The sequence below is a fragment of the Triticum aestivum genome, chromosome 4A (genome assembly GCF_018294505.1).
Source record: "Triticum aestivum cultivar Chinese Spring chromosome 4A, IWGSC CS RefSeq v2.1, whole genome shotgun sequence".
Taxonomy (NCBI): Eukaryota; Viridiplantae; Streptophyta; class Magnoliopsida; order Poales; family Poaceae; genus Triticum; species Triticum aestivum.
This window is the reverse complement of record NC_057803.1, coordinates 609,017,147-609,041,584: the sequence shown is the minus strand read 5'-3', so window position 1 is coordinate 609,041,584 and position 24,438 is coordinate 609,017,147. Positions and strand designations below refer to the sequence as shown.

Here is a 24,438-nt window from a genome sequence, read left to right as displayed (position 1 = left end):
GCATGCGTATTGACAGAATTATATGCATGCATATTCCACACCACGGTCCACCTACCTACAGTCATTAATGTAACCTTGCTAGGCCAAGATATTTAGAACAAAATTTGCATTAACTTAGATACAGTAATTAATTAGCAATTATTCTATTTTGTTGAGCTAGCATTCACTCCCTCCATTTCTAAATATAAATCTTTCTATAGATTTCACTATGAACTACATACAGAGAAAAACGAGCGAATCTACAATCTAAAATACGTCTAATATATATATATATAAACACTATTCTGATCACGAGATCAGAATATTCTGATCACAACTTGACCTGCCCCGCTAGTAGTACGTTGAACTTCTCTGTGAACTAGGTTGAACTTCCGCCAACATTGCCCAAATGGGACTTGCGATATACCGTTGGAAAGCTATGGACCCCAATATCATGACCCAACTCAAATTTTTGGCAAAATATAAGCGGTTTAAGAGCAGTTTTGAAAACCGTTTTTTCTTCGCACAAAAAACGTGAATCGTATTTTTGATCGCATTTCTAAACCGTTTGTCGGAATAAGGCATATAATATGGCGTTGGAAAGCTGCTGCAAACCCGCTCCTTCCACATGTTGAAAGTTTTCTCTAATTCCCTATGGTTAAAGAGTTTTCTGAAAAAAACGTAAAATTTCGTAAACCGAACAGCTGAGTTCGTTTTTTCGATGTCATTTCTAAATGGCTAATCCAATGGAGGCATATGATATGGCGTTAAAAAGCTTATGAAAATGCGCTACTTTTTCATCTTGAAAGTTTTTTTTCTAATTTTGAATTGTTTAAGAGTAATTTAGAAAATGGTCAAAGTCCTACCGAGTTCGTATTTTTGAGCTAATTTTTTAGTGCGTCCGAACGCAGAAAATGATATGGAATTGGAAAGCTTGAACAAATGCGAAACTTTTCTATATATATTGTTTCTCCTAATTCATTACGGTTTAATGTCAGTTTTGAAAATGGCTATAAACATATTTTCATCATAATTTTTACAAACTTTATCGGAATGGGGCAAATAATATACCGCTGAAAAGCTAAGGAAAATGCGAAACTTTTTCATGTTGATGGTTTTCTCTGATTCCTAGCCGTTTTCAAGTAATTTCGAAAATGGCGAGATCATTCGTTCTGCCTTTATCGCGAAACAGATTCTTCGAAAATGCACCGTGTGGAGAATCTGAACTTTTCGGTGAATGTACCTGAACTTCACTCTATTTTTCACATGATTTTTTTGCTCGTAGCTCTCCATTCACTGCTCGTAGTTCTCCATCCACTCACCGGAATTGAGCAAATGACATATCGTTCGAAAGCTGCTGTAAACATGCAACTTTCCCGTGTTGATCGTTTTTTCATACTCGCGACGATTTCAAAAGTTTTTCATCTAAAATTCATCCACTGTAGTAGTTGAACTTCCTGCTGTTTTCAGTTGAACTTCTGTGACGTATTTTCGTTTGTCATTTTCCCATCCATCGTCAGTGTTACACAAATGATTTTTCTTTTGTACAAATTTCTCTTACAATAATTTTTTTTACTTTCTCCGACGAAGTACTTGAACTTGTAACAACAAAACTTTTAGCATTTGCTTTTTTATTCCTTTTTAATACAAAATGCACACCGTGTGGTACATGAACTTCTGGCAGTTATCAACGTGAACCTCTCTCGGTTACGTGAAAATATTTGAGTTTTTAATGAATTTTTCATCCGATTTTTCTTAATCTTTTTATGAATTTTGAAGCGCTCTATTTTTAATAGTTGAACTTCTTGTTATTTTATTTTTGAACTTCTTGTTTCCATTATTTAATAATAAGGAAAATCTGAGTTTTCTATAATAATCGAACTTCTCCATCTTTTTAATATGGCCTTCTTGGTTTTATTTCTTAATCTTTTTTATGAAATTTTGAAGCGTTATATTTTTTAAAAGTTGAACTTCTTGTTTTTTTATTTTTGAACTTCTTGTTTCCATTCTTTTAATGATGTGGAAAATCTGAGTTTTCTATAATCATTGAACTTCTTCATCTTTTTAATATGGACTTCCTGATTTTATTTTCTACATCTTTTTCATTTCTTAATTAAACATCAAACTTTTCCCCGTTTTTAAATTGAACTTCTTGGCTTTATTCTTAGAAACAAGAAGAATTTGAGTTTTTTTTGTATACATCGAACTACTTCAAAATTTATTTTAATTTGAACTTCTTGATTATTTTTAAATCGAATTGCTCCGTTTTTTAAATTTGAACTTCTTGTTTTTTGTAAGAAACCTGATAAATCCAGTTTTTATTCAAATGTTCGAATAAATATCATTTAAAAAATTGAACTTCTTGGCCTTCACTTTTTAGGCGTATGATAATTCTATTTTTTGTTATAAACTTTGAATGCTAATTTAATTTGAACTTCATTGTTTTTGTACTACGAAGCACAAAAACAGAAAATAGCAAACACAAATAGCAATACGAAAAATAAATGAGAAACAAAATATATTTTTTAACAGCTCTGCTATTTTTGTTTGATCATTTCAGTTATCTTTTTACTATTACAAGAAAATCCTTGTGAGTGTTTTTGTACCCCCATTACTTTTTCTTTGAACTCCAATTTTATTAAATTTGAACTTCGAGAATTAACATTTTTTTCTAGGTGTCGGTTTGTTTTTTCTTGGTATATAAAAAGGCACTGCTCTGTTATGTTAATTTGAACTTCTTGGTTTATTATTTATTGATAGAGAATTCCGAGTTTTGTAATATTTGAACCACTCCTTATTTAACTTTGGAATTCTAGGTTTTTTAGATACATGGAAAATTTGGCGTTTACAAAAAAATAAAGATTATATGGCTGACCATATTTTTAAGTTTTTTAATTGCATTAATTTTTACTTTATGTGAACTTGTCCTTCACTCCTCAAAACTCTTTTTACTAAACATTTGAACCCATGTGTTATTTTAATTTCAACTTGAAGAAACAGAAAATTATATTTTTAATGGATAACGAGATGCTTTTTTTAAGGTTCAACTTCATATATTTATTATTCAAGAAACGGAAAACATCTTTTTTTTACAGGCGTCGAACTTCTCCATTATTTCAATTTGAACTTCTCCGTTTTATTCTTTAATAACGAGAAAAATCTCAGTTTTTTATCAACTTTGAACTTCTCTGCTTTTTAAATATGAACTTTATTTTTTGTTCACTACATTGTTTCACTATTTTAGTTTACACTATTTTTCTATATGTGAACTCTGTTCATTTGTATTTTTGGACTTTTGATGTGATTCATATGTGAACTACAGAATTAGTGGTTTGTATTTTTTTCGTGAAATCTGCTTATATAATTTTACAAAGTGTCTGCATACTTTAAAAAATGGTTCTGTAATTTAAAATGTGTTTGTGCTTTTTGAAAAAAATACAAGATTTTTCAAAAAGTGCCTTTGCGTTTTAAATTGTTTGTATTAGTTTTTAAAAAAGAGTTTATGTATTGAAATATTGTTCACATTTTCTTAAAAAATCACCCTTTTTAAAAATGTTCATGTAATTCTAGAAGTGTTTGCATGTTAAATAGTTTTGTAGTTTTAGAAAGGTTATGTGATTTAAGAAAGTGTCCGTGTGTTTTAAAAAGAAAATGTTAATGCATTCTAGAAAAAAATTACAATTAAAAGCAAGTTGGATTATGAGGAACGATGTATGAAGTAGGTGCAGAGTGTAGCTCGTGTAGGGCGGCCCTTAGGTCCAGCTCGACTAGATTAGTTTTATAAAAATTATAAATACCCCTTTGCTTTGGCGCAGTTCAATGATAAGTTTGTTGTGTGATGGCCAAGATCAAAGGGGATTTTTTTCCTTACCCACTTGTGGGCCCTAAATTCCTGATTGATTTTTCTTTACAAACTGCTAATTGGAGCAGTCGAATAACCTGGGTTAATTTGTTTCTCGATCAATCCTGTGTAAGGTTAATGCGTAGTGCCTTTTCACGTATTTTCTCTTGACATCGAATTGATATGCATATTGCACTCGGTGAGAAATTTTTCAATAACTCACACCAATATACTAATCTAGATACCGTCAACAATCTAGACATTATCCTTCATCTGATTGTTTCGTTGGCCATACATCAAGATCTGTGCCATATGTGGATGTGAACTAGATGTTGCCAACTCTGACATCACCCTTGATGAGGTCATCAGAATAACATTTGAAAGGAAAAGTTTAGTGTCATTTTATTGTATCATTTTGTTAGCATCATCCTTACAAGTTTAGAGTAGCGAGCCTCCGAAGCTTCGTCTTTCATCTTTTTTTCTCACTCATCATTTCATACCAATCATATTGGACGTTATATTTGTAAAGTCTTGTGAGAATAATTAATAAAGTGGCCGTATGCATCGCCCAGATGCAGAGGCCGGGGGTCCTCCTCCTTTAAAAAGAAAAGAAAACTCATGTATCGCAACAATTACCAAGACATCGTGAACAAAATGCTCAAAGATTGTGTGGATCTCGCCCACAAAGATGACAACGACAATAAGCTACAAGCTGAGCTAGAGACAGAAGATGGCGACGAAGAAGGCAGACTATGTGAAGTTGATGCCAATGACCAAGAGATTGATGCGTCGCAACTGCTTCGCGAAGGCATTGGCTTACCACATCGGCTTGTTCACGAGGTCACCACGGATGAAATCCTAGTCTTTAAGGTTGACATCGACAGACAAAAGCTGGTGGAGCTAAGGGACATTGGAGACCATGCGATGTTCGTTGGGCTTAACTCCGTTGTGTGCCTTCTGACAAAGGACTTTCCGGCTTTCGAGCCAAACCGCATCTACCTAACGGACGACTGTTTTGAGTATGGCCCAATGTTACGGAAAGATCTTGGTGTCTGGAACATCAAGAATAGGAGTATGCAGAAACTTAGAGATGTGTGGCCAAACATGTATCCTTGGCTACATTTACCGGCTCCAGTTTGGATCACGCCAAGGTTTTAGCTATTGGTTTAGAGGGGGGGGGGGGTACTACATGGTTGTTCTTCTTACTAGCCAAGAAAAAAAAAGTGATATCCAAAAGTTGACCCACAATTTGTCAAGAATTTTTCTTTAAATTTATCAAAATCTGGATTTTCGTATCACCCTCCCTTTCATAGGACTTAAGAGATTGTTTACAAATCAAATAAGTCCATCATTGTTCATGACTTCATCTAAGGAAACCACAAATATATTGGAATTGAGATAAATTGAATAATTAGCATTGTTTTTACGTTCCTTATTAATTCATGTGCTTCTATACCATTATAGTTTCCTTCCTTAGTTTGCAAAAGTGAAAAGTCCATACTAGGGCTACACAATTTTCGTGGTAGCATCTCAGATCTTAGGAGAAAACAGTAATATTGGCCACCGAATCACCAATGACTAGTGACTCCTATGATCAATTTGGGACCGCCTTAAAAGAGCTTGTATGCACATGTGAACATTTGTCTGTTTTTAGTTTGAAAACTGCGAAATAGAGCTCTTACACGCAGTTTTGTTTCACCAGTGACCCTCCCTCCCTTAATTAGTACTTTAAAATTGGGAGCGCAGGTAGAATGAACGATAGTCAGCGGTGAAGCAACCTAGAAGAATAGCCTAGCATAGCATAGACTAGAGTAAATGGCACTGACGGTCTTAGAACTTGCGCTGCGGGTGCACTTAAGTCACACTACTTTCAAACCGGAAAAACCCGTCACAGAACTTGTGTTGCGGCTGCATTTAAGTCACAGAGGTGAGCTGAACCGGTCGGACTCCCAGTTTTCTCTGTTTTGCGGTCATGCGCAGGGCACGTGACACCTCCGAGGAATGGTATTTTTACTGAAAAGTCCGTACTAATTTAGTTGGAGGGCCATATTGCAAAACCGCTAGATGATGATGATCACCGAGGAGATGACGGAGGGTGGCAGCGCCGCCGTGGCTAGCAGGAGCACCTCTTCCTATTTTCCCACGCGTCCACCGAGTAACCGAAGGGCGCACCACATGTCACTGCGCCCACCGTCAGTCGCCTTGAACACAGCCGCGCGTCCAGCTCTCCTGCAGCTACGAACAGTTGCCGCTGCCCTGCAGCTATGCGTTGTTGCTCTGCCATGCTGCTCCAGCCTCCAGCAACCGAGCTCTGGGCACCGCTGCCATGACGCACACGAGCTCGGCCACCGCGATCTCCCGCACCGCCCTGAGCCAAGCCAGCCGCCCAGCTCCACGCCTCGGTTCCCTTTCACGGTGCTGTGAGCCATCCCATCCCCGCTGCAGTGGCTTGTGCACCTAGTCGCTGCCGGTCGGTGCTGCGTGCCGCCATAACCAGCAGCGGCAGCAACCATCGTCCTACCTGCCGGCTCGCGTATGGCGTGCCGAGAAAAGGCTGCCTCACATGCAGCTCACATCGAGAACCAGGTACGCGAGGACTAGGCGCTGCTGCAGACGACAGCATGCCTCACCGGGTGTCTCGAACGCACCCTCACGCCATGGCAAGGTGGGGGTGGCAGCGTCCGACTTGAGCCTCTTCGATTCCTGGCACCTTCTTCTCCTTCGCGTGCACGGATGGCGCCAGCGGTGGTACACAGTAGCACGGCACAGCAGCACGGCACAATAGCACGTCCTTCCAAGAAGATCATGAACTCGAGCAAGCATATTCAATTTGTATTAGCTGCCAGCCACTACTGACATCGATGGTGTACCATTGCAAGTTTGCAACTTACATATTCCATATAGAACTCAGGTCAGAGGCTTCAGCTTTTTATCGAGCACCTCTCGCTCGTCGCCATCTCCCCCAGTACACCAGAGCCTTGGTGCCCCACCTGCGCCTGCCCGCCAGTGGTCGCCACGCTCTATGGCAGCACGCATGTCCTCTCCATCGTCCCCTACGAGGCCGCCTACACCTTCACGCACGTAAGTCGGCCGCATCCCATCCGCACCTGCCGCCGCATGCCTCCTCCTCCAAGCCGCCGACACTGACCCAACCACTACACGCGTCCTCCTCGACCACCACCACAACAACCCATCACCCTGGGCAGGACTGCATGCGGCTCTACAAAGACGAGGTCGGCTGCCCGCACCGCACTGCATCTGCCTCTCTGCTCTAGGGACTCCATCGTCGGATTCACCATCGTCGGCGATGGCTGACTTGCCGTCGACGAGCTCGACGCGCCAGCAGCGCCGCCTGTCTCTTCTCCCATCGGCAAAGAACACGAACAGACAGAGAACAGAGGAGAGGGGGCTATGCAACATTAGCTGAGGATCCAGAGGTCTTTGTGCAAGAAAACGATGCAGCCCAGAGGCGTCACGTGCGCTGCGCGTGACCGCAAAACAGAGAACCGGGCGTCCGACCGGTTCAACTCGCCTCTGTGACTTAAATGCACCCGCAACGCAAGTTCTGTGACGGGTTTTTTCGTTTTGCAAGTAGTGTGACTAAAGTGCACCCGCAGCGCAAATTCTAAGACCGCCAGTGTCATTTACTCCATAGACTACTTTAGCAAAGCCATCCATACTTCACGACCTAACACTGGGAAGAACCAACAGGACATCAAAGCTTCCCGGGGAATTCTCCGGAAAATTTAACCAAATTAGTTTAAACTAGCTCTACGTGGTGTCGCGCCATTAGCCCTAGGTATCCAATGGTTAGGTTGCATGCTGAGTCCGGCCAGGACACTTAATTGGCCATTAGCGTGACTACGGGTTAACTAGTACTCCCTCCGTAAACTAATATAAGAGCATTTAGAATACTAAAATAGTGATCTAAACGCTCTTATATTAGTTTACAGAAGGAGTACGTACTAGTCCGGTTACACAGAAGTGTCGATTTTATACACTGGGATCGTATACGAGTAGGTATATACTAGTAAAAGGGCTCATGCGTTGTAACGGAAAAAAAGGACATGGGCCGGCCCAAATGGGCACGCTGCGTCTTCTCCCAGCATGCCGAGTGCAGTATAGGATAATCAAATCTACAAGTTTCTTACTTGCCTGGAACACCATGGGCTCAACAAACAAAAGAGCTTGCACAACTTAGGCAGCAGATTTCACCTTCTTTTGTAAAATCTGTCAGATTTCATGCCAAAAAAACTGTACAGTTTACGCAACAAAAACTTGAAAAGAAAAGCTGAAAATATTGTTGCACCAAAACCGGTTGATATAAACCTAAAAAATCTCATGTAATAACATCACCCGTTCATATAGACAGACAAAAAGCTTGCTCTCAAGCTGCTCCTAACCGACCATGTATTGTGTTCTATCTGACCGAATCAGAAAAACTTCACTCGCGATCCTTCCTAGCAATCTATCTATCCAGTCTAGCTATTCATCCCTCCCTAACAGAATAGAAAAAAAAAGATTCCCCACTCAATACTTTACTTCTGGTGCTGAAAGGTGCCGAGGTCGCTCACGGATGGCATCCCAAGGGACAAATCAGCCTCTTCTGCCCGCCTGCTGGGGCTGGGGCTGGGGCTGGGGCTTCCCAGAGTCAGTTTCTGCTTGTACGTGTGGTTGTATATCTGGAGAGCCTGAGCAATCATTGTTCCCGGATTGCCTGCGTCGCTGGGAAGAAGCATTGTGTTTGTCTGCAGTTTGGCAAAACACACATGCAATCAGTACAATGAAAATTCATATCAGCTAGCAAACGCCAAGAGTCGTGTATATAATTATTAAGATTCAACCACTCACAGTTCTAGCCAGTTCACTGAATGCTCTGATGTACTCCCTCCGTAAATTAATATAAGAGCGTTTAGATCACTATTTTAGTGTTCTAAATGCTCTTATATTAGTTTACAGAGGGAGTACTGTTCAGCAATCCTCAAGCTGGCAGCCTAAAGTACAAATTACAAGCAGCCATGTATGTTTTGTTAGGCAAAAGAAAAAACCTAACTGAAGGATCAAGAAAAAAGAATATGTGATACCTCTGTGCTGCCTTCAGTTTTAAACGACTCTGAGACCATCCTGATCCCTTCAGCAGTGGCCTGTGACCGGGCAAGAATTGCTTCAGCTTCACCTGATGTGCGCATCGAAAAACAACAAGCATAAGCTGAGTATTTTCAAGCAAGTAATAACAGTAGAAACGAGAATGACTCTTCATTTCTTCAAGTAATGAGGAAAAATACATGCAAGCAGAACGAAATTAAGAACAAGTCCATGAGGCGGCATTATCATTACCATTCTGTATAAATGGACTATTTTATTTGTATAGATATCGTAGAGGGGAGAACAGTTCCGAGGTTTAGCAGGACTTGCAATGACATAGGAATAAAAAAAACTCCCAAATATTTGACATGCTTTCAGAAACTAAGGTTAGATAGCAGAAGGCAGAGGAACAGGATTTCCTCAAATCATACACGTAGCAGCATACAGCAAATGTAGTATGTTCACATGGATAAGAAAAGTATAATGCTATGCGTATGCTTCTGGAAACTAAGAGGGAACAGGTTTTCCTCAAATCATGCATGTAGCAGCATACAAGAAGTGTAGTACTCTGCAGTGCAGAGCAGGATGATAATACCGAGCAAAACATATGTCACATACCCTTTGCTTTGTTTGCGTTTTCCATCATAGCACCTGGCAGAAGAGAACAAAACAAAACCTGGAGTTAAATCTGTAGTCTGTTGTACCAAACATGGTGTAATAGCTCGAACGGAGTTTGCCATACGAGTTTGGTCTGATGAAATCTAACGCTATATGGGCAACATCATCAGTCAGGTAGCAGGATTTAATTTACAACTTATATCTAGCACATGGGCTGAACAAGAGCACTTGTCAACATAAGGTAGCAAGCAGGATTCTGTGCAACTTATCATCGCATAAAAATAGAATGTTGTTAAACTGAAGAGCAGTTTGCCATACAAGTTTGGTCTGATGAAATCGAACACTGTCTACTTGGCAACATCAGTATGGTAGCAAGCAGGATTCAGTGTGCAACTTATCTCACACTATGTTGTTAAACTGAAGAGCAGTTTGCCATACGATGAAATCTAAAACTATATAGTTGGCAGCATCAGTCAGGAAGCAGGATTTAATTTGCAACTTGCATCTAGCACTAGTATATGGGCTGCTGATCTAACATTAGTTAGGTAGCAAGCAGGATTCATTGTGCAACTTTATCATCGTATAAAAACTGAAGGTTGTTAAACTAAAGAAGAGCATAGTAAAAGCTACCTTCAGACTCGAGGATCTGAGCACGTTTCTTGCGCTCTGCTGCGGCCTGCATCTCCATGGCCTTCTTGACTCCATCTGGAGGAGTGATGTCCCCTAGATAGATACACAGATTGTGAAAGTGAACATTATTAGTGATATGATTCTCTCCATGAACACTCAGCTAGTCAGCCAGCCAGTTGAAGAAAGAATGAAAGAAACATACTGATTTCGTAACGAAGACACTTCAAACCCCAAGTTTCGGCTGCCTCATTGATTGACTTCTGTAGTTGGGGAAACAAAAGAAAACGTGAAGCATGTAAGATATAAGTGTGAAGAGAATAATATTGCCATCATCCCAAGAGTATGCACTAACTGACCCAAGATTCTTTGATAAGATAGATGGAAGATGAAGATGAAGTTATACTAGTACATACCACAATGTTGGTGTTGAGCGTGTCCCTCTCCTCGAAGGTCTTGTCGAGGGTAATCTTGCCAAGTTCACTCCTCATGGTCGTCTGCGCAAGTTGGATGACAGCATAGATGGGGTTCTCCACGCCGTACGAGGCCATGTAGGGGTCGACAATCTGCATCATAGATGGATTAGAGATTCAGTTCAATTCGAGAAACAGATACTACTAGATTGTAAGCTAAATTCGAATTAGAGAAGAGAAGAATCGAAAAGAGAAGAACCTTGACGTATAGCACTCCTCCGATCTGTATCGAGACGTTGTCCTTGGTGATTGCCGAGTTGTCCGGGATGGGGATGGCCTCCTCCTTGAGCGAGTGGACGTAGGCGATTTGGTCGACGCCCGGCATGAGGAGGTGGATCCCCGACGACAGGGTCTTGAGGTACTTGCCGAAGCGCTCCACCACAAACGCCTTCTTCTCCGGGACGATGCTGAGGCCGAGGTTGGCCGGGGTCGGCGGCGGCTCGTAGAACGAGGGCGACGGGTCCCCTCTTGCTGCGCGGTACCAGCGCCGTCCTCCTCCTTGCGTCTGCAGCAGCGCCGGCAGCGCGAGGGCGGGGTTGGGGCCTGTGGCGGCGGCGGCGGAGCGTAGGAGGCCGGGGGTGGTGGCGGAGCGGAGGAGGCCGGGGGCGGCGCGGCGAGCCAGCATCCGGGTCGCCGTTGCCATCGCTGGGTCTCGAGAAGACGGGCGGAGACTATTATTCGATTGGATTGTGGGATTTATGAGAAAGAAGATTGACGGACTAATTTCTTTCCTTCCAAGAAAAGAAAAATAAACAATCCGCTTTTCTTCTCTCACGCTCTAGAGTTTCCTATTAGTTACATTTATTATTTAAATATATAGAACCATATTATTATACATATTTATTAAAAAGACATAAATAACATATATAAAAACACATTTATGAAACACTTAACTGGTACAAAATATCCCTAAATGAATGTGAAATTAATATCTTGATGCCTGCCTATGTTTATAAGATTTTTAGTTTAGTAAACTATTTTAGTACAAGATTTAGTCATTGTGAAATTAAAAAAAATACTTTAGCACTAATATATAGTTTGTGTTATTGAATAAAATAACAAATAAGATATAAACCTATTTGATATAAGTTGTATAAATGAAACAATTTCATGGTTTTTCTTTAGAGTTATGAATAACTAAAAATGTTTAGTATAAATTTTATATCTCGAAGCATGTAACAAAAGCGTACCAGCAGCGTCCTCCTTGTACCTGCAGCAATGCCGGCGGCGCGAGGGTGGGGCTGGGGCCTGTGTCGGGGGCGGAGAAGGCCGGGTACGTCGTGGCGCACCAGCATCCGGTTCACTGTCAACATCGTTATCACTTTTTTTTTCTTTTTATCTCTCGAGAAGAATAATTCTTTTTCGATCGATTGGATTAGAGGGACCACAACTGGGCCTTGGCTTTTATCTTATTATACATTATATATATAAGGGAATGGATTTTCCTATTATATTACTACTTCCTTTAAAGAAAATAAAGAAAAAAAATCTTTCTATTAGATGACGGCTAGGATTGAGGATTTTCACTTCCTTTTTTTTAACTAACAAATTATTTGACACACGACCTCACTCCCATTAACGTCTTACGGCCGACCCATTAGACGCGTGCATGTAATCAACATGTCAAACCATTATCCACAAAACCCGGGCACACGGGCCGGACCTAGCCATCGGCTTGGGGTGCAAGAACTGTTTTTGACCCATGCAACGCTAAAACGTCTGCATCCTTATTATAAACTAGTAGAATGTACGTGCGTTGCTGATACGTCTCCAACATACGTCCTCTTCCTTGTGCCTGCAGCAGCGGCGGCAGCGCGAGAGCGGGGCTGGGGCCTGTGGCAGCGGCGGCGGCATAGCGTAGGAGGCCGGGGGCGGCGCAACGCGCCAGCATCCGGGTCGCCGTCGACATTGCCATGAATTTTTTTCTTTGTTTCTCTCCGGCGAAGAAGATTTCTTGTTCGATTGATTGGATTAGACGGACAACGGCTAGGACTTTTATCTTTTTTTTGAGGGGTAAAACCAAGTTTTATTCCACAAAAGCCACATGGTGTGGGATACAGTTCAGATTGTGGGATCGGCCAAACCAGACATGGCGTCCCGAACCCAATGAAAGTGCGAACTTGGCTAACCTATGTGCTTCAAGATTGGAAGCACGACCTTCAAACTGGAAATTACAATGAAAAAAGCTAGCTCTAGTGTTGACTTCACTAATAATAGCTCCGTAGTTCCCTCTAGTTTTGTTTTGGATATCAGCAACAACTTGTCTTGAGTCCGATGAGACGACGAAGTACTGTATATGCAAGTCCTCCGCTAGTGCCAGCGCCTCCCGACACGCAATTGCCTCCATTGTGGCTGGATCATCTACCCCGCCGATAACAAGGGCAGAACTACCCAAGCAAGTGTCATCAGTGTCTTTGCATACTGCTGCTGCAGCTCCTCCGCACCCTGTTCTGATGCCCGCATCGACGTGTATCTTTGCATGTCCAGGTGGTGGCGCTTTGGGTCGTCGGGCAGGAGCAGCAAGAGATGCGCCCCTGGCTTGGTTTGGTTCACCCTCCTGTACCATCTGAAGCTCAAGAATGAACCTGGCAATGAAAGTATTAGTAGTTTGAGGACTTTGAAACACTATCTAGGGTCTGTCTTAAGTCGCACGTCGTCATCGTATAAAAATCTGACTCCGTTGTTCGTTGTTCGTTATGCACGACATGGGCTTTTGTTTTGATGGAGACCACATAGGCTTTAATTCGGTTGTGTTGTCCTCGTCCATCGTTGTGTTGTTGTTTTTCTTTTCTTTTTTATTTAGCCACCTAATACATGCATTGCTACAAAGTCTAACGGAGCTCCGATTTTGTGGCTAGCTTTTCGCTCATGTTCCGTTCCTTGCCTTTGTGTCATCTTGCTACACTTTTTCTTTTATTATTTAAAAAATCATTTTATATTTAGAAAAGGAAAGATTTTTTTAATGTAACAAAGAAATAAAGAAGAGAACAATTAATTTAGTTGGGTGCAACCAAAGGATATACAACGATGTACAACGCGACTGCAACTGGGTTGGTAGGGGGGTTGTCAGCCAGTTGCATGCCCACCAGTAGACATGCAACTACAACTGTTGCAATCTGACTGCATGACTCCTAATGCAACAACAAGTGGGCAACTTATCTTTTCCCTTCCAAAATAATATTGATATCCATTTGCACCATAATTAACCGCATATAATGTAGTTGCAGTTGACTTTCAACACTTGCAATTGCAACTTTATTGATGGACATGCAACTGACCGACAACCCCTATCAACCCACTTGAAGTCGCGTTGCATCACTTGCATGCAACTAGTAGACGTGCAACTAACTGACGAAGCCCCATACCAGCACCGTTGCAGCCACGTTGGGGCTATGCAATTACAGTTAGGTTGCAACACTTGCAGTGCGTGCTTAGCGAAGGAAATGCAACTAGCCGACAACCCCATAAAAGCACGGTTGCATCCGCGTTGGGGGCCGTGCAGTTGCAGCCGGGTTGCAACACTTGCAGTTTCATGTCTACTAGTGGACATGCAACTAGCCGACAACCCCCTACAAGCCAAATTACGGCTGCATTGGGGGCCATGCAGTTGCAGCTGGGTTGTACCACTTGTAGTTGTATATCTAGTGGTAGACATCGAACTAGCCGACAACCCCCTACAAGCCCAGTTGCATTTGCGTTGGGGGCCATGCAGCTGCAGTCGGGTTGTAACACTTGCAGTTACATGTCTAGTGGTGGACATCAAACTCGCCGACAACCCCCCAGAAGCCCGGTTGCAATCGCATTAGGGACCATCCAGTTGAAAAAAAAGGCAACAACGTACTAGGCCATCAACAGAACACATATGTGAACCACACACAAAACTTGATGTCCAAAATCCATAGCTATCAAAATGAATGAGATCTAACTAATTCTCTACTGATCGAGAAAATGACAAACAAAAAAATAGCCCAAGGAAAAAAAACTATAGGAAAGAAGAAAACAAAAATGAAATTTGAATAAAATAAAAAAGAAAAACAATAAACAAAATGAAAATAATAAAGAAAGAAAATGGAGTAAAAATAAGGGAAAACAAACACTTGATGACTCGAATTCCCCCATAAAAAACAGGATAGAGGGGACAAAAAGATTGCACTGCAAAAATAACCGGGATGCAACAAAAGAAGCCTACAACCCTATCCCACCCGTGTTAAAAAGAAGAGAAGACAACTTGTGATGTTCACCGCTCGCGTGATGCAACTAAGTGTCACGTGAACAAATCCATGAATCACATCGTGTTTTTGTCAGATGATGAAGGATATGAATGGGACATAATTATTTTCAGAAAAACTAGAATAGTATGCAACAGAAAAGGTAAAAAATAAAAGAAATAAACAAGGAAAAATATTACGAGAAAAGATGAAGAAAAAATAATTGAAAAAGGGACAAACATATGAATTGGAGAAAATGCAACACAAAAATGCCAAATAACTAGGCCAAAAAATGGAGAGAAGTACAAATAATAAAATAAATAAATTGGATTGCTTGGTTTCGAAACATATGGAGATGTAGCCATGTGAAGGAGACACACTGGATTGGGGATGTGGCCAGATGCCAAACCCACCACGCATACCTGCACCCTCTACAAGAAGAAAAGAAAGAAGAAACACTAAACAGGCCGGCTGTATCCCTACAGGGCCTATTTGACAAGAAACAAACATCATACAACGTCTTGAAGCACCTGGTGATCTAACAATAGGGGAGGGGGCGACTGAGACTTTGTAAAAAAATCAGTCGATTGATTTTTAGCACAGTCGTTTATTTTAATATATACAGTATATATAAGAGGGAAGGGGTTTTCATATTATATTACTACTTCCTTTCTTTGCAAGAAAAGAAAGAAGGAGATCTTCCCATTAGAGGACGGCTGGGGATTGAGGATTTTCAGGGCTCTTCTTTTTTTATTCAACTCAGGACTTGCCTAGAATCATTTAACACACGGCCTCACTCTCATCAACTTCTTACGGCCGGCCCATTTGATGGGTGCATGTAATCAACGTGCCGAAGCGTTGACCACGAAAACCCGGGCAAAGGGGCCAAAGCTAGCCATCGGCTTGGCTTGCAATAACCATTTTCGACCCCATGCAATGCTAAAATGTCGCATCCTTATTATAAACAAGTAAAACGCCCGAACGTTGATATAAAATGGGTGGACCATGCATTCTCGCTAACCAATAATAAAATGTGAAGGACATAAATTGAAGATTTGACAAAAAAAGAACGAAAAATAATGAATATCAACTAGTGAGAGAAATATATTCGTAGGCGGCTTGCCGCTTTTCTTCTCTCACGCTCTAGAGTTTTCTATTAGTTATTACCAAGGTATACATTTGTGTTATTTAAATATTTATGAGTATATTCATTATATCCATATATTACATTATTAAAAAGACATAAACATATATAAAAACACATTATGACGGTTTAAGCCATGTCTATATTAACCTTGTTATTTTATATAGAGCCCCACCAACTGGGACTAACCGCGTATGATCAACCTTGCAAAATACGTAGTGAAATATTTTATTTGGACATAATTGCATTGATTAACTCCTTTGTATAATTAAAATACTAAAAGGACAAGAATAATTGAAAATTCATAACTTAATAAATAATTATTCTAAAATCATATTTCAAATGCCAAAATGCCAAAACACATATATACCCTAACTCTTACAAAGATTCCCTCCGGTTTGTCCGCAGTGGGACTTTCCAGCTATAAGTTCGGAAACTCAATAGAGAAGAAAGTGATGACGGTGAAGCCGGTCACATCCCAGAGTGGGATCTTAGGTTATAATTTCTTTCTTTGCGTATGTCCCTTTGCGCCATAACCATGGAGAATCTTTATCATTTAACATGATGCTTGGGTCAGTCTTCACTGTGAACGAAGGAATTTCATCGAACTTTTCATAATCTTCTGACATGTCCGTCTTGTCCTCCACTCCCATGATGTTTCTTTTTCCTGAAAGAACTATGTGACGCTTTGACTCATCGTATGATGCATTCGCTTCCTTATCTTTTCTTTTTCTCGGTTTGCTAGACATGTCCTTCACATAGAAAACCTGCGTCACATCATTGGCTAGGACGAATGGTCCATTTGTGTACCCAAGATTGTTGAGATCCACTGTTGTCATTCCATAAAGCAGGTCTACCTTTACCCCGCCTCCTGTCAGATTGACCCATTTGCACCGAAACAAAGGGACCTTAAAAGAAGGTCCATAGTCAAGTTCACATATATTCTCCATGTAACCATAATATGTGTCATTTTTCCTATTGTTATTTGTTGCATCAAAGAGGACACCACTGTTTTGGTTGGTCTCTTTTTATCTTGGGCAATCGTGTAAAATGTATTCTCATTTCGTACCCTTTGAAAGTTAATATAGTCGAAGATGGTGACTCGGCAAACAAGTATAACTCATCTCCAATAGTGTTGTCATTCACGAGATGTGTTTGCAACCAACCACCGAAAGTCTCCATGTGTGAACGTTTAATCTAGGCGTCAAACTGCTCCGGGTTCTTGGAGCGTACAATATCCATGTGTTACTCGGTATACTGAGCCATCAAGGTGGAATATTTTATAACTATGTAGTGTGCTTGAGTGAAAGAATGTCCATCCATACATATTGCTGAAACCTTTCCTAGCATGCCTTTTCCACTCAGTCTCCCCTCATGCCGTGATTCAGGAACACCAAACGACTTAAGGTTAGGAATAAAGTCAACACAAAACTCAATAACCTCTTCTGCTTCATGCCCTTGGAAATGACTCCTTCTGTCCTAGCACGATTATGAACATATTTATTTAAGACTCTCATGAACCTCTCAAAGGGGAACATATTGTATAGAACATGACCGGAATGGTAATCTTTTCGACTAGGTGAACTAGGACGTGCATCATTATATTGAAGAAGTATGGTGGGTACACCAACTCAAAACTGACAAGACATTGAACCAAATCATTCTGTAACATTGGTAGGATTTCTGGATTGATTACCTTATGAGAAATTGCATTGAGGAATGCACATAGCTTCACAATGGCTAATCGAACATTTTTCGATAGAAGCCCCCTCAATGCAAACGAAAGTAATTGTGTCACAATCACGTGCCAGTGATGAGATGATACGTCTCCATCTTATCTATAATTTTTATTGTTCCATGCCAATATTCTACAACTTTCATATACTTTTGGCAACTTTTTATACTATTTTGGGACTAACATATTGATCTAGTGCCCAGTGCCAGTTCCTGTTTGTTGCATGTTTTTTGTTTCGTAGAAAATCCATATCAAACGGAGTCCAAACGGGATAAAAACTGACAGAGATTTTTTTGGAATATATGTGATTTTTGGGAAGAAGAATCAACGCGAGACGATGTTCGAGGGGGCCCCAAGGCAGGGGGCGTGCCCCACGGGGTCAGGTGTTCCCTAGGCCCTCGTGGCCACCCCGTAAGGCGGTTGGTTCCCTTCTTATGCCGCAAGAAAGCCAATATCCGGATAGAAATCATGTTAAAATTTCAGCCCAATCGGAGTTATGAATCTCCGGGAATATAAGAAATGGTGAAAGGCCAGAATCTGAAACGCAGAAACAGAGAGAGATAGAAAGACAGATCCAATCTCGGAGAGGCTCTCGTCTCTCCCATGCCATGGAAGCCAAGGACCAGAGGGAAAACCCTTCTCCCATCCAGGGAGAAGGTCAAGGAATAAGAAGAATAAGGGGGTCCCTCTCCCCCTCTCTTCCGGTGGCACCGAAACGCCGCCGGGGCCATCATCGCCACCGCAATCTACACCAACACCTCCGTCATCTTCACCGACATCTTCATCACCTTCCCCCATCTATCTACAGCGGTGCACTCTCCCGCAACCCGCTGTACCCTCTACTTGAACATGGTGCTTTATGCTTCATATTATTATCCAATGATGTGTTGCCATCCTATGACGTCTGAGTAGATTTTTGTTGTCCTATCGATAATTGGTGAATTTCTATGATTGGTTTAATTTGCTTGTGGTTATGTTGCTGTCCTTTGGTGCCCATCATATGAGCACGCGCATGGATCACACCATAGGGTTAGTTGTATGTTGATAGGACTATGTATTGGAGGCAAGAGTGATAGAAACTTCAACCTAGCATAGAAATTGATGCATACGGGATTGAAGGAGGACCAATATATCTTAATGCCATGGTTGGGTTTTATCTTAATGAACGTTAGTAGTTGCGGATGCTTGCTAATAGTTCCAATCATAAGTGCATAGAATTCCAAGTCAGGGATGACATGCTAGCAGTGGCCTCTCCCACATAAAACTTGCTATCGGTCTAGTAAAGTAGTCAATTGCTTAGGGACAATTTCGCAACTCCTACCACCACTTTTCCACACTCTCTATACTAACTTTATTGCTTCTTTACCTAAAACATCCCCTAGTTTTTATTTACGTGCTCTTTATATTCTTGTAAACCTATCCCGTTACACCTACAAAGTACTTCTAGTTTCATACTTGTTCTAGGTAAAGCAAACTTTAAGCGTGCGTAGAGTTGTATCGGTGATCGATAGAAATTGAGGGAATATTTGTTCTAACTTTAGCTCCTCGTTGGGTTTGACACTCTTACTTATCGAAAGAGGCTACAATTGACCCCCTATACTTGTGGGTTGTCAAGACATTTTTCTGGTGCCGTTGCCGGGGAGTTAAAGCGTGTGGTTAATATTCTCGTGTGTGCTTGTACTACTACAAAAAAAGCTATAGCTAATATGGACATTAATGGCGCACCATGTATGTGGTGCGCCACTGCTATATAGCAATGGCGCACCAGATATGGGTGCGCCATTAATGGCCATATTACTAATGGCGCACTGGTGTGTGGTGCGCCATTACTAGTTTTGTCCTGGCCCCACACCCCTCCCTAGACTTAGTAGTGGCGCACCAGGGGAAAGTGCGCCATTACTAGTTTTAACTAGTAATGGCGCACCAGTAAGAGATGCGCCATTGCTATCTATACGTATGGCACACCCCCTACCAGTGCTCCATTGCTATCACCCCTTATCCCCTCCTTCTAGTCACGTTCTCTCCCCTCCCCTTCCTCCTGACACAGCCACCCGCCTCTCCTCCGGCTCTCACCCAATGCCGCCGCCGATCTCCTCTTCCGCATCACCTCTCCGGCGGCCTCCTCTCCCCATGCATGCCGCGCCGGCGACCTCCCTATCCTCTCCTCTGTCCGCCCGGTCGGGCCGAGAACCTAGCCCGATGCCATGGCGACCATGGCAGCAGGAGGAGCCCGGTCATGGCGGCCTCCTCTCCCTGCAGTGCCGCCGCACCTCACCTTCTCTTCTCTTCTCTCCTCTTCTCTCCCAGTAGAGGAGAGGAGGGGAGGGAAGGGAAGGCCTTCTCCGGCGAGCTTCCAGGTAGGTGAGGAGGGCCCAGATCCAGATCCACGGCGCATCGTCCCGTCGTCGACCTGAGCCGCGACCATCCATGCAGGGCCGGCAGAAGCCAGGACAGAGATGCCAGAAACCCTAGCCTAGCCTAGCCACGGAGGTACGACGCCTTAACCTCCGGCGACGGACGACGGCTGCAGGCCATCTCCGGCGACGAATCTTCGACCCCGACCATGGTGCATGCGGCTGCAGGCCATCTTCTTCATCTCCCCACCCCTCCCCTCATTGGTTCGTTTTATGTGCAGGGCAGGCTGCTCTGGACGTGCTGCTGCTACTGCTGCAGGTGCACGACGCATGGCTGCTCCCTCCTCCTCTGCCTACTGCAGGTGGACATGGTGAGCACATCTTATCTAGCTTGCCAATTTGATTGATTGCAATTCTTCTTTCTGGTGGTGTTGATTGCCATTGTGCAGTTCAGTTCAGTTTCAATCTAAATGCCCCTCTCGGTCTCTTCCTCCTCTCTTGTGCTTTGGCATCTCCATGCCCAGATTCAGGCTTAATTAATTCCATTGCCTGCTGTTTATGGACGGATTGTTAGGTTAGATTGCTCACTTTATCCATCTCATCATGTCTCCTGAATGAATAAATGAATGAATGAATGAGCTCTTTAATTGATGCTTGCTGGTTGGATGGATGGATGTCGTACATGCCATGCTTTTGGGTTAATTTGTCCGTCAAATTGATCCATTGGTCCGCTTGATTCAATTTATCTGATGCCACAAGTGGCGTCATTTTTATTCTGTATGGACTGCCATTATAATGTACGTACATGCCACTGAACATTCAGTCTTTACTTGTGTGTAAGACCGGACTTTATTCCGTTGTCAACGCAACTCGACGCAAGACCAGTGCCTCGGTCACTTGCTCCAGTGTGGTGCAGCCGAGCTGGGCCAACGACCATGCCGTGTACGAGGGCAAACTCCCCTCCGACAAGATGGCTCCTAGCTCGGGTAACCAGCAGCACCCCCATGGTTGTTTTAGCTTTTAGAGAGCCCTTTTTTGTGTGTCAGCTGATGATGCCTTCATTCTCTTGTCCATTGCGGATCCTCAACAGGCAAGAAAAAGTTCCACCGCTGGTCTGAAACTCGTCCCAACTGGGCAAGGGATTCTCTCACTACCTTCTAATTAAGTGAGCATTCAACATCTTCAGGGCCCTTTACTCTGCTTTCTTTCTACTTCAAGCAAGGAGATGATTTATATGCATCTAAACAAGTAGTTGTCGCTGCATTGCTATAACAATCAATGTACATGCATAGCTCTAAGCTCTAGCCTAGTGCGCTACACTTCCTCTGTTTGTCAACATGCTGAATATATGAACCCAGAAAATTTTAGAACTTCTCTGTAAAAATTGGTTGCTAGCTCTGTATCTCAGCCCCATCTCATTTGTTTGTTTGATTTGGATGGAGTAGGAGTCATCCATGGACGACATCGGCGATGAGGCCTTGGTCTTGTATGATGCGTGTGTGGACAGTGTTGGTCTATTCATACGCTAGGGTGTGGCCTGATGAGGTCTTGGTCTTTTATGATGCGTGTGTGGACAGTGTTGGTCACTTACTAGCTATGGTTCTTTTGCTACTGGACAGTGTTATTTCAATTTGTACCCCATCTAAGCCGTTCACTGTTTTCGTTACCTAATTGCTACTGGATGCAGAAAAATGTGTAAGCTTTATATGCCAAAAGGTTATGCATTTACTCATGAAGCATTTCTTGCAAATGGAAGATTTTGGTGTCCATGATTAGTGACGATCCTCAAGTAGGATGAATCTTTAGTTTTGATGGGTCTCGGATTTACTTTTGTTAAGTTGTGATGATATAGTGCTTAATTTGAGCATGTTCCACGTAATGCAATGGACTGTTCCAAGGGCTGGGCGCTGCTGCAAGGCCCATCTTTGTCTTTGCTCTTGTGCATGATGGATGGTCAAGGACTAGTTAAGTAGGTCATTTTGCGACCAAATGAATGGTCTTCCAGTTTGGTATCTCTAAATGATGATTACATATTAGCGCGTTCTTCAGTTTGGGATACACATTTATGTGTAATAGTGAATTATGTCTTGGAAGGCATGTTACTTATTTTCTGTTGATTCATTGGACATCGCATGACAATCTCTAAGAAGGTTGTCCATTTACTGATCAATCATTTCTTGCACGATTTTGTTGTCGATGATTAGTGTTGAACCTCATATGTCCTCTGCAATTCATTTCCATTATAATCTTACTCATACAATATTCACACCATGTAATTCTGGAAATATATGCTCATATCTAGTTCTGCATAAAAAATGACAGTATTGACATGTTATAAATAGTTTGTTTGTATTTCTGTTTCATTTGGCAGGGATAAAGTGAAGAAAAAGAAGAAAAGATTACTAGAAGATTAGTTTTAGGATTTTCTTTTATTTCCTTGCAATTTTCCTTTTATTGGATACTTGTAAAGACATTATAATATTCTTACTATAATAAAAAATATGATTCTATTTCATTTTTTGTTTTTGAATTATTTTCCTTATAGGTTGTTTTCTGTAAATTTGGATTTTTTTCTTTTCCAAATACATTACTAGTGGCGCATCATCAAATAGTGCGCCATTAGTAAGCCAGAGCACATGGGTAAATATGGCCCCCTGGGAGGCATACTAATGGCGCACCGTGGGATATACTAATGGCGCACTGCATGGTGCACCATTAGTATACCAGATACTAATGGCGCACCACAGGTGCGCCATTAGTAAAAAGTACTAATGGCGTGATACTAGTGGCGCACGTGTAGTGCGCCATTAGTAGGCAAAACAGGTGCGCCACTAGTAGGCCTTTTCCGAGTAGTGTTGTTTGCTTTATCACTAAGTAGTTTTCATTTTGTGCTCCTGTTTTCTATCTTTAGTTATGGGTAGGAAATGCAAAATATCAAAAAAATTAGTGGTACCTATTGAACCAATGGTTGAAGAACTACTCAAAATCTATCACACTACTGAAGCTTTTTACTTGGATCATCTTCGATTCTATATGCTAGGGCTGAAACCCCAACTAGCTTAGTTGAGGGAAAATCTTTAGATGAGCATGCTTGTTATGTGCGACACCGCATATCCGAAAAGGGAAACTTTTACTGGATCAAATTCATCGTTTGCAGTGCTATGCTTGGAATTTATGTGAAATATATGATTGTACTTGTTGTTCTAAAGACCCTAAGAAACACTTCCCTTACCAATGTGAGTTTAGTGATAATGGAATCGTATCTTTGTACACTAAGGGTGTTTATAATTACTATGATGTTCAACAAATTGAAGAATTTGTTGCTTTTAGGGGTACTTGTGAAATTGCTTATTTTATTGAAGATTGTGATACTACTCTCTACAATTATGAAAATTTGGCCATGCTTAAATAGTGCTATGATAATTATGTTTCTAGTCCTTATATTAAACCATATATTTAGGAATCCTTCGCTATCCAAGAAGAGACTAATATTTTGCAGGAGTCTATGGAAGAAGAAATTTATGACATTGTGAGCTCATTGGATGAAAAAGATGAGGAGGAGAGAGAAGAACAAAAGGAGGAAGAGCGGATTGATCACCCGTTCCCACCATCTAATGAGAGTAACTCTTTGTCCCATACATTGTTTAATTTCCCTTCGAATTTACCGAAGGATGAATGCTATGATGATTGTTATGATCCCGTTGATTCTTTTGTAATATCCCTTTTTGATGATGCTTGCTATGCTTGTGGCCAAGATGCCAATATGAATTATTCTTATGGAGATGAACTTGCTATAGTTCCTTATGTTAAACATGAAATTGTTGCTATTGCACCCACGCATGATAGTCCTATTATCTTTTTGAATTCTCCCGATGCTACCTCTTGAGCATGCGTTGGTTTCCCTTGAAGAGGAAAGGGTGATGCAGCAAATTAGCGTAAGTATTTCCCTCAGCTTTTGAGAACCAAGGTATCAATCCAGTACGAGATTACACGCAAGTCGCCTAGTACCTGCACAAACATGTAAGAACCTTGCAACCAAAGCGATAAAGGGGTTGTCAATTGCTACCTCTTCAGCACTGCGTTGGTTTTCCCTTGAAGAGAAAAGGGTGATGCAGCAAAGTAGCATAAGTATTTCCCTCAGTTTTTGAGAACCAAGGTATCAATCCAGTAGGAGGCCACGCACGAGTCCCTCGCACCTACACAAACAAATAAAATCCTCACAACCAATGCAATAAAGGGGTTGTCAATCCCTTCACAGTCACTTACGAAAGTGAGATCTGATAGATATGATAAGATAATATTTTTGGTATTTTTATGATAAAGATGCAAAGTAAATAAAGCGAAGTAAAAACGGCACCAGAAATAGCTTGTTAA

General features: G+C 41.7%; 1 protein-coding gene across 2 annotated transcripts; it reads right to left on the bottom strand.

Annotated features, from left to right (window-relative positions):
- Positions 1 to 8,118: 8,118 nt before the first annotated feature.
- LOC123082578 (stomatin-like protein 2, mitochondrial) lies at positions 8,119 to 11,327 on the bottom strand. 2 transcript variants are annotated; one of them, XR_006439071.1, is made up of 8 exons: positions 10,823 to 11,326; positions 10,567 to 10,716; positions 10,356 to 10,413; positions 10,154 to 10,246; positions 9,524 to 9,556; positions 8,905 to 8,996; positions 8,672 to 8,814; positions 8,119 to 8,568 (listed from the first exon to the last, which is right to left on the bottom strand). XR_006439071.1 is itself a non-coding variant. In XM_044504881.1 (7 exons), the coding sequence occupies exons 1-7, from the start codon at positions 11,264 to 11,266 to the stop codon at positions 8,359 to 8,361; spliced, it is 1,080 nt and encodes a 359-aa protein (XP_044360816.1). In that variant the 5' UTR covers positions 11,267 to 11,327; the 3' UTR covers positions 8,119 to 8,358. The 2 variants fall into 2 exon arrangements, 1 of the variants encoding a protein (XP_044360816.1); XM_044504881.1 differs by lacking the exon at positions 8,672 to 8,814 and having other exon boundaries at positions 10,823 to 11,327.
- Positions 11,328 to 24,438: the final 13,111 nt, after the last annotated feature.

Bases quoted from the DNA above. Each gene is read 5' to 3' on its own strand.
- LOC123082578 (XM_044504881.1), bottom strand. From the start codon at position 11,266: ATGGCAACGGCGACCCGGATGCTGGCTCGCCGCGCCGCCCCCGGCCTC. The intron at 10,414-10,566 runs GTATGTACTAGT...CCCCAACTACAG, and splicing joins CGCTCAACACCAACATTGTG to AAGTCAATCAATGAGGCAGC. The intron at 9,557-10,153 runs GTAGCTTTTACT...CTCTTCTGCCAG, and splicing joins TCAGATCCTCGAGTCTGAAG to GTGCTATGATGGAAAACGCA.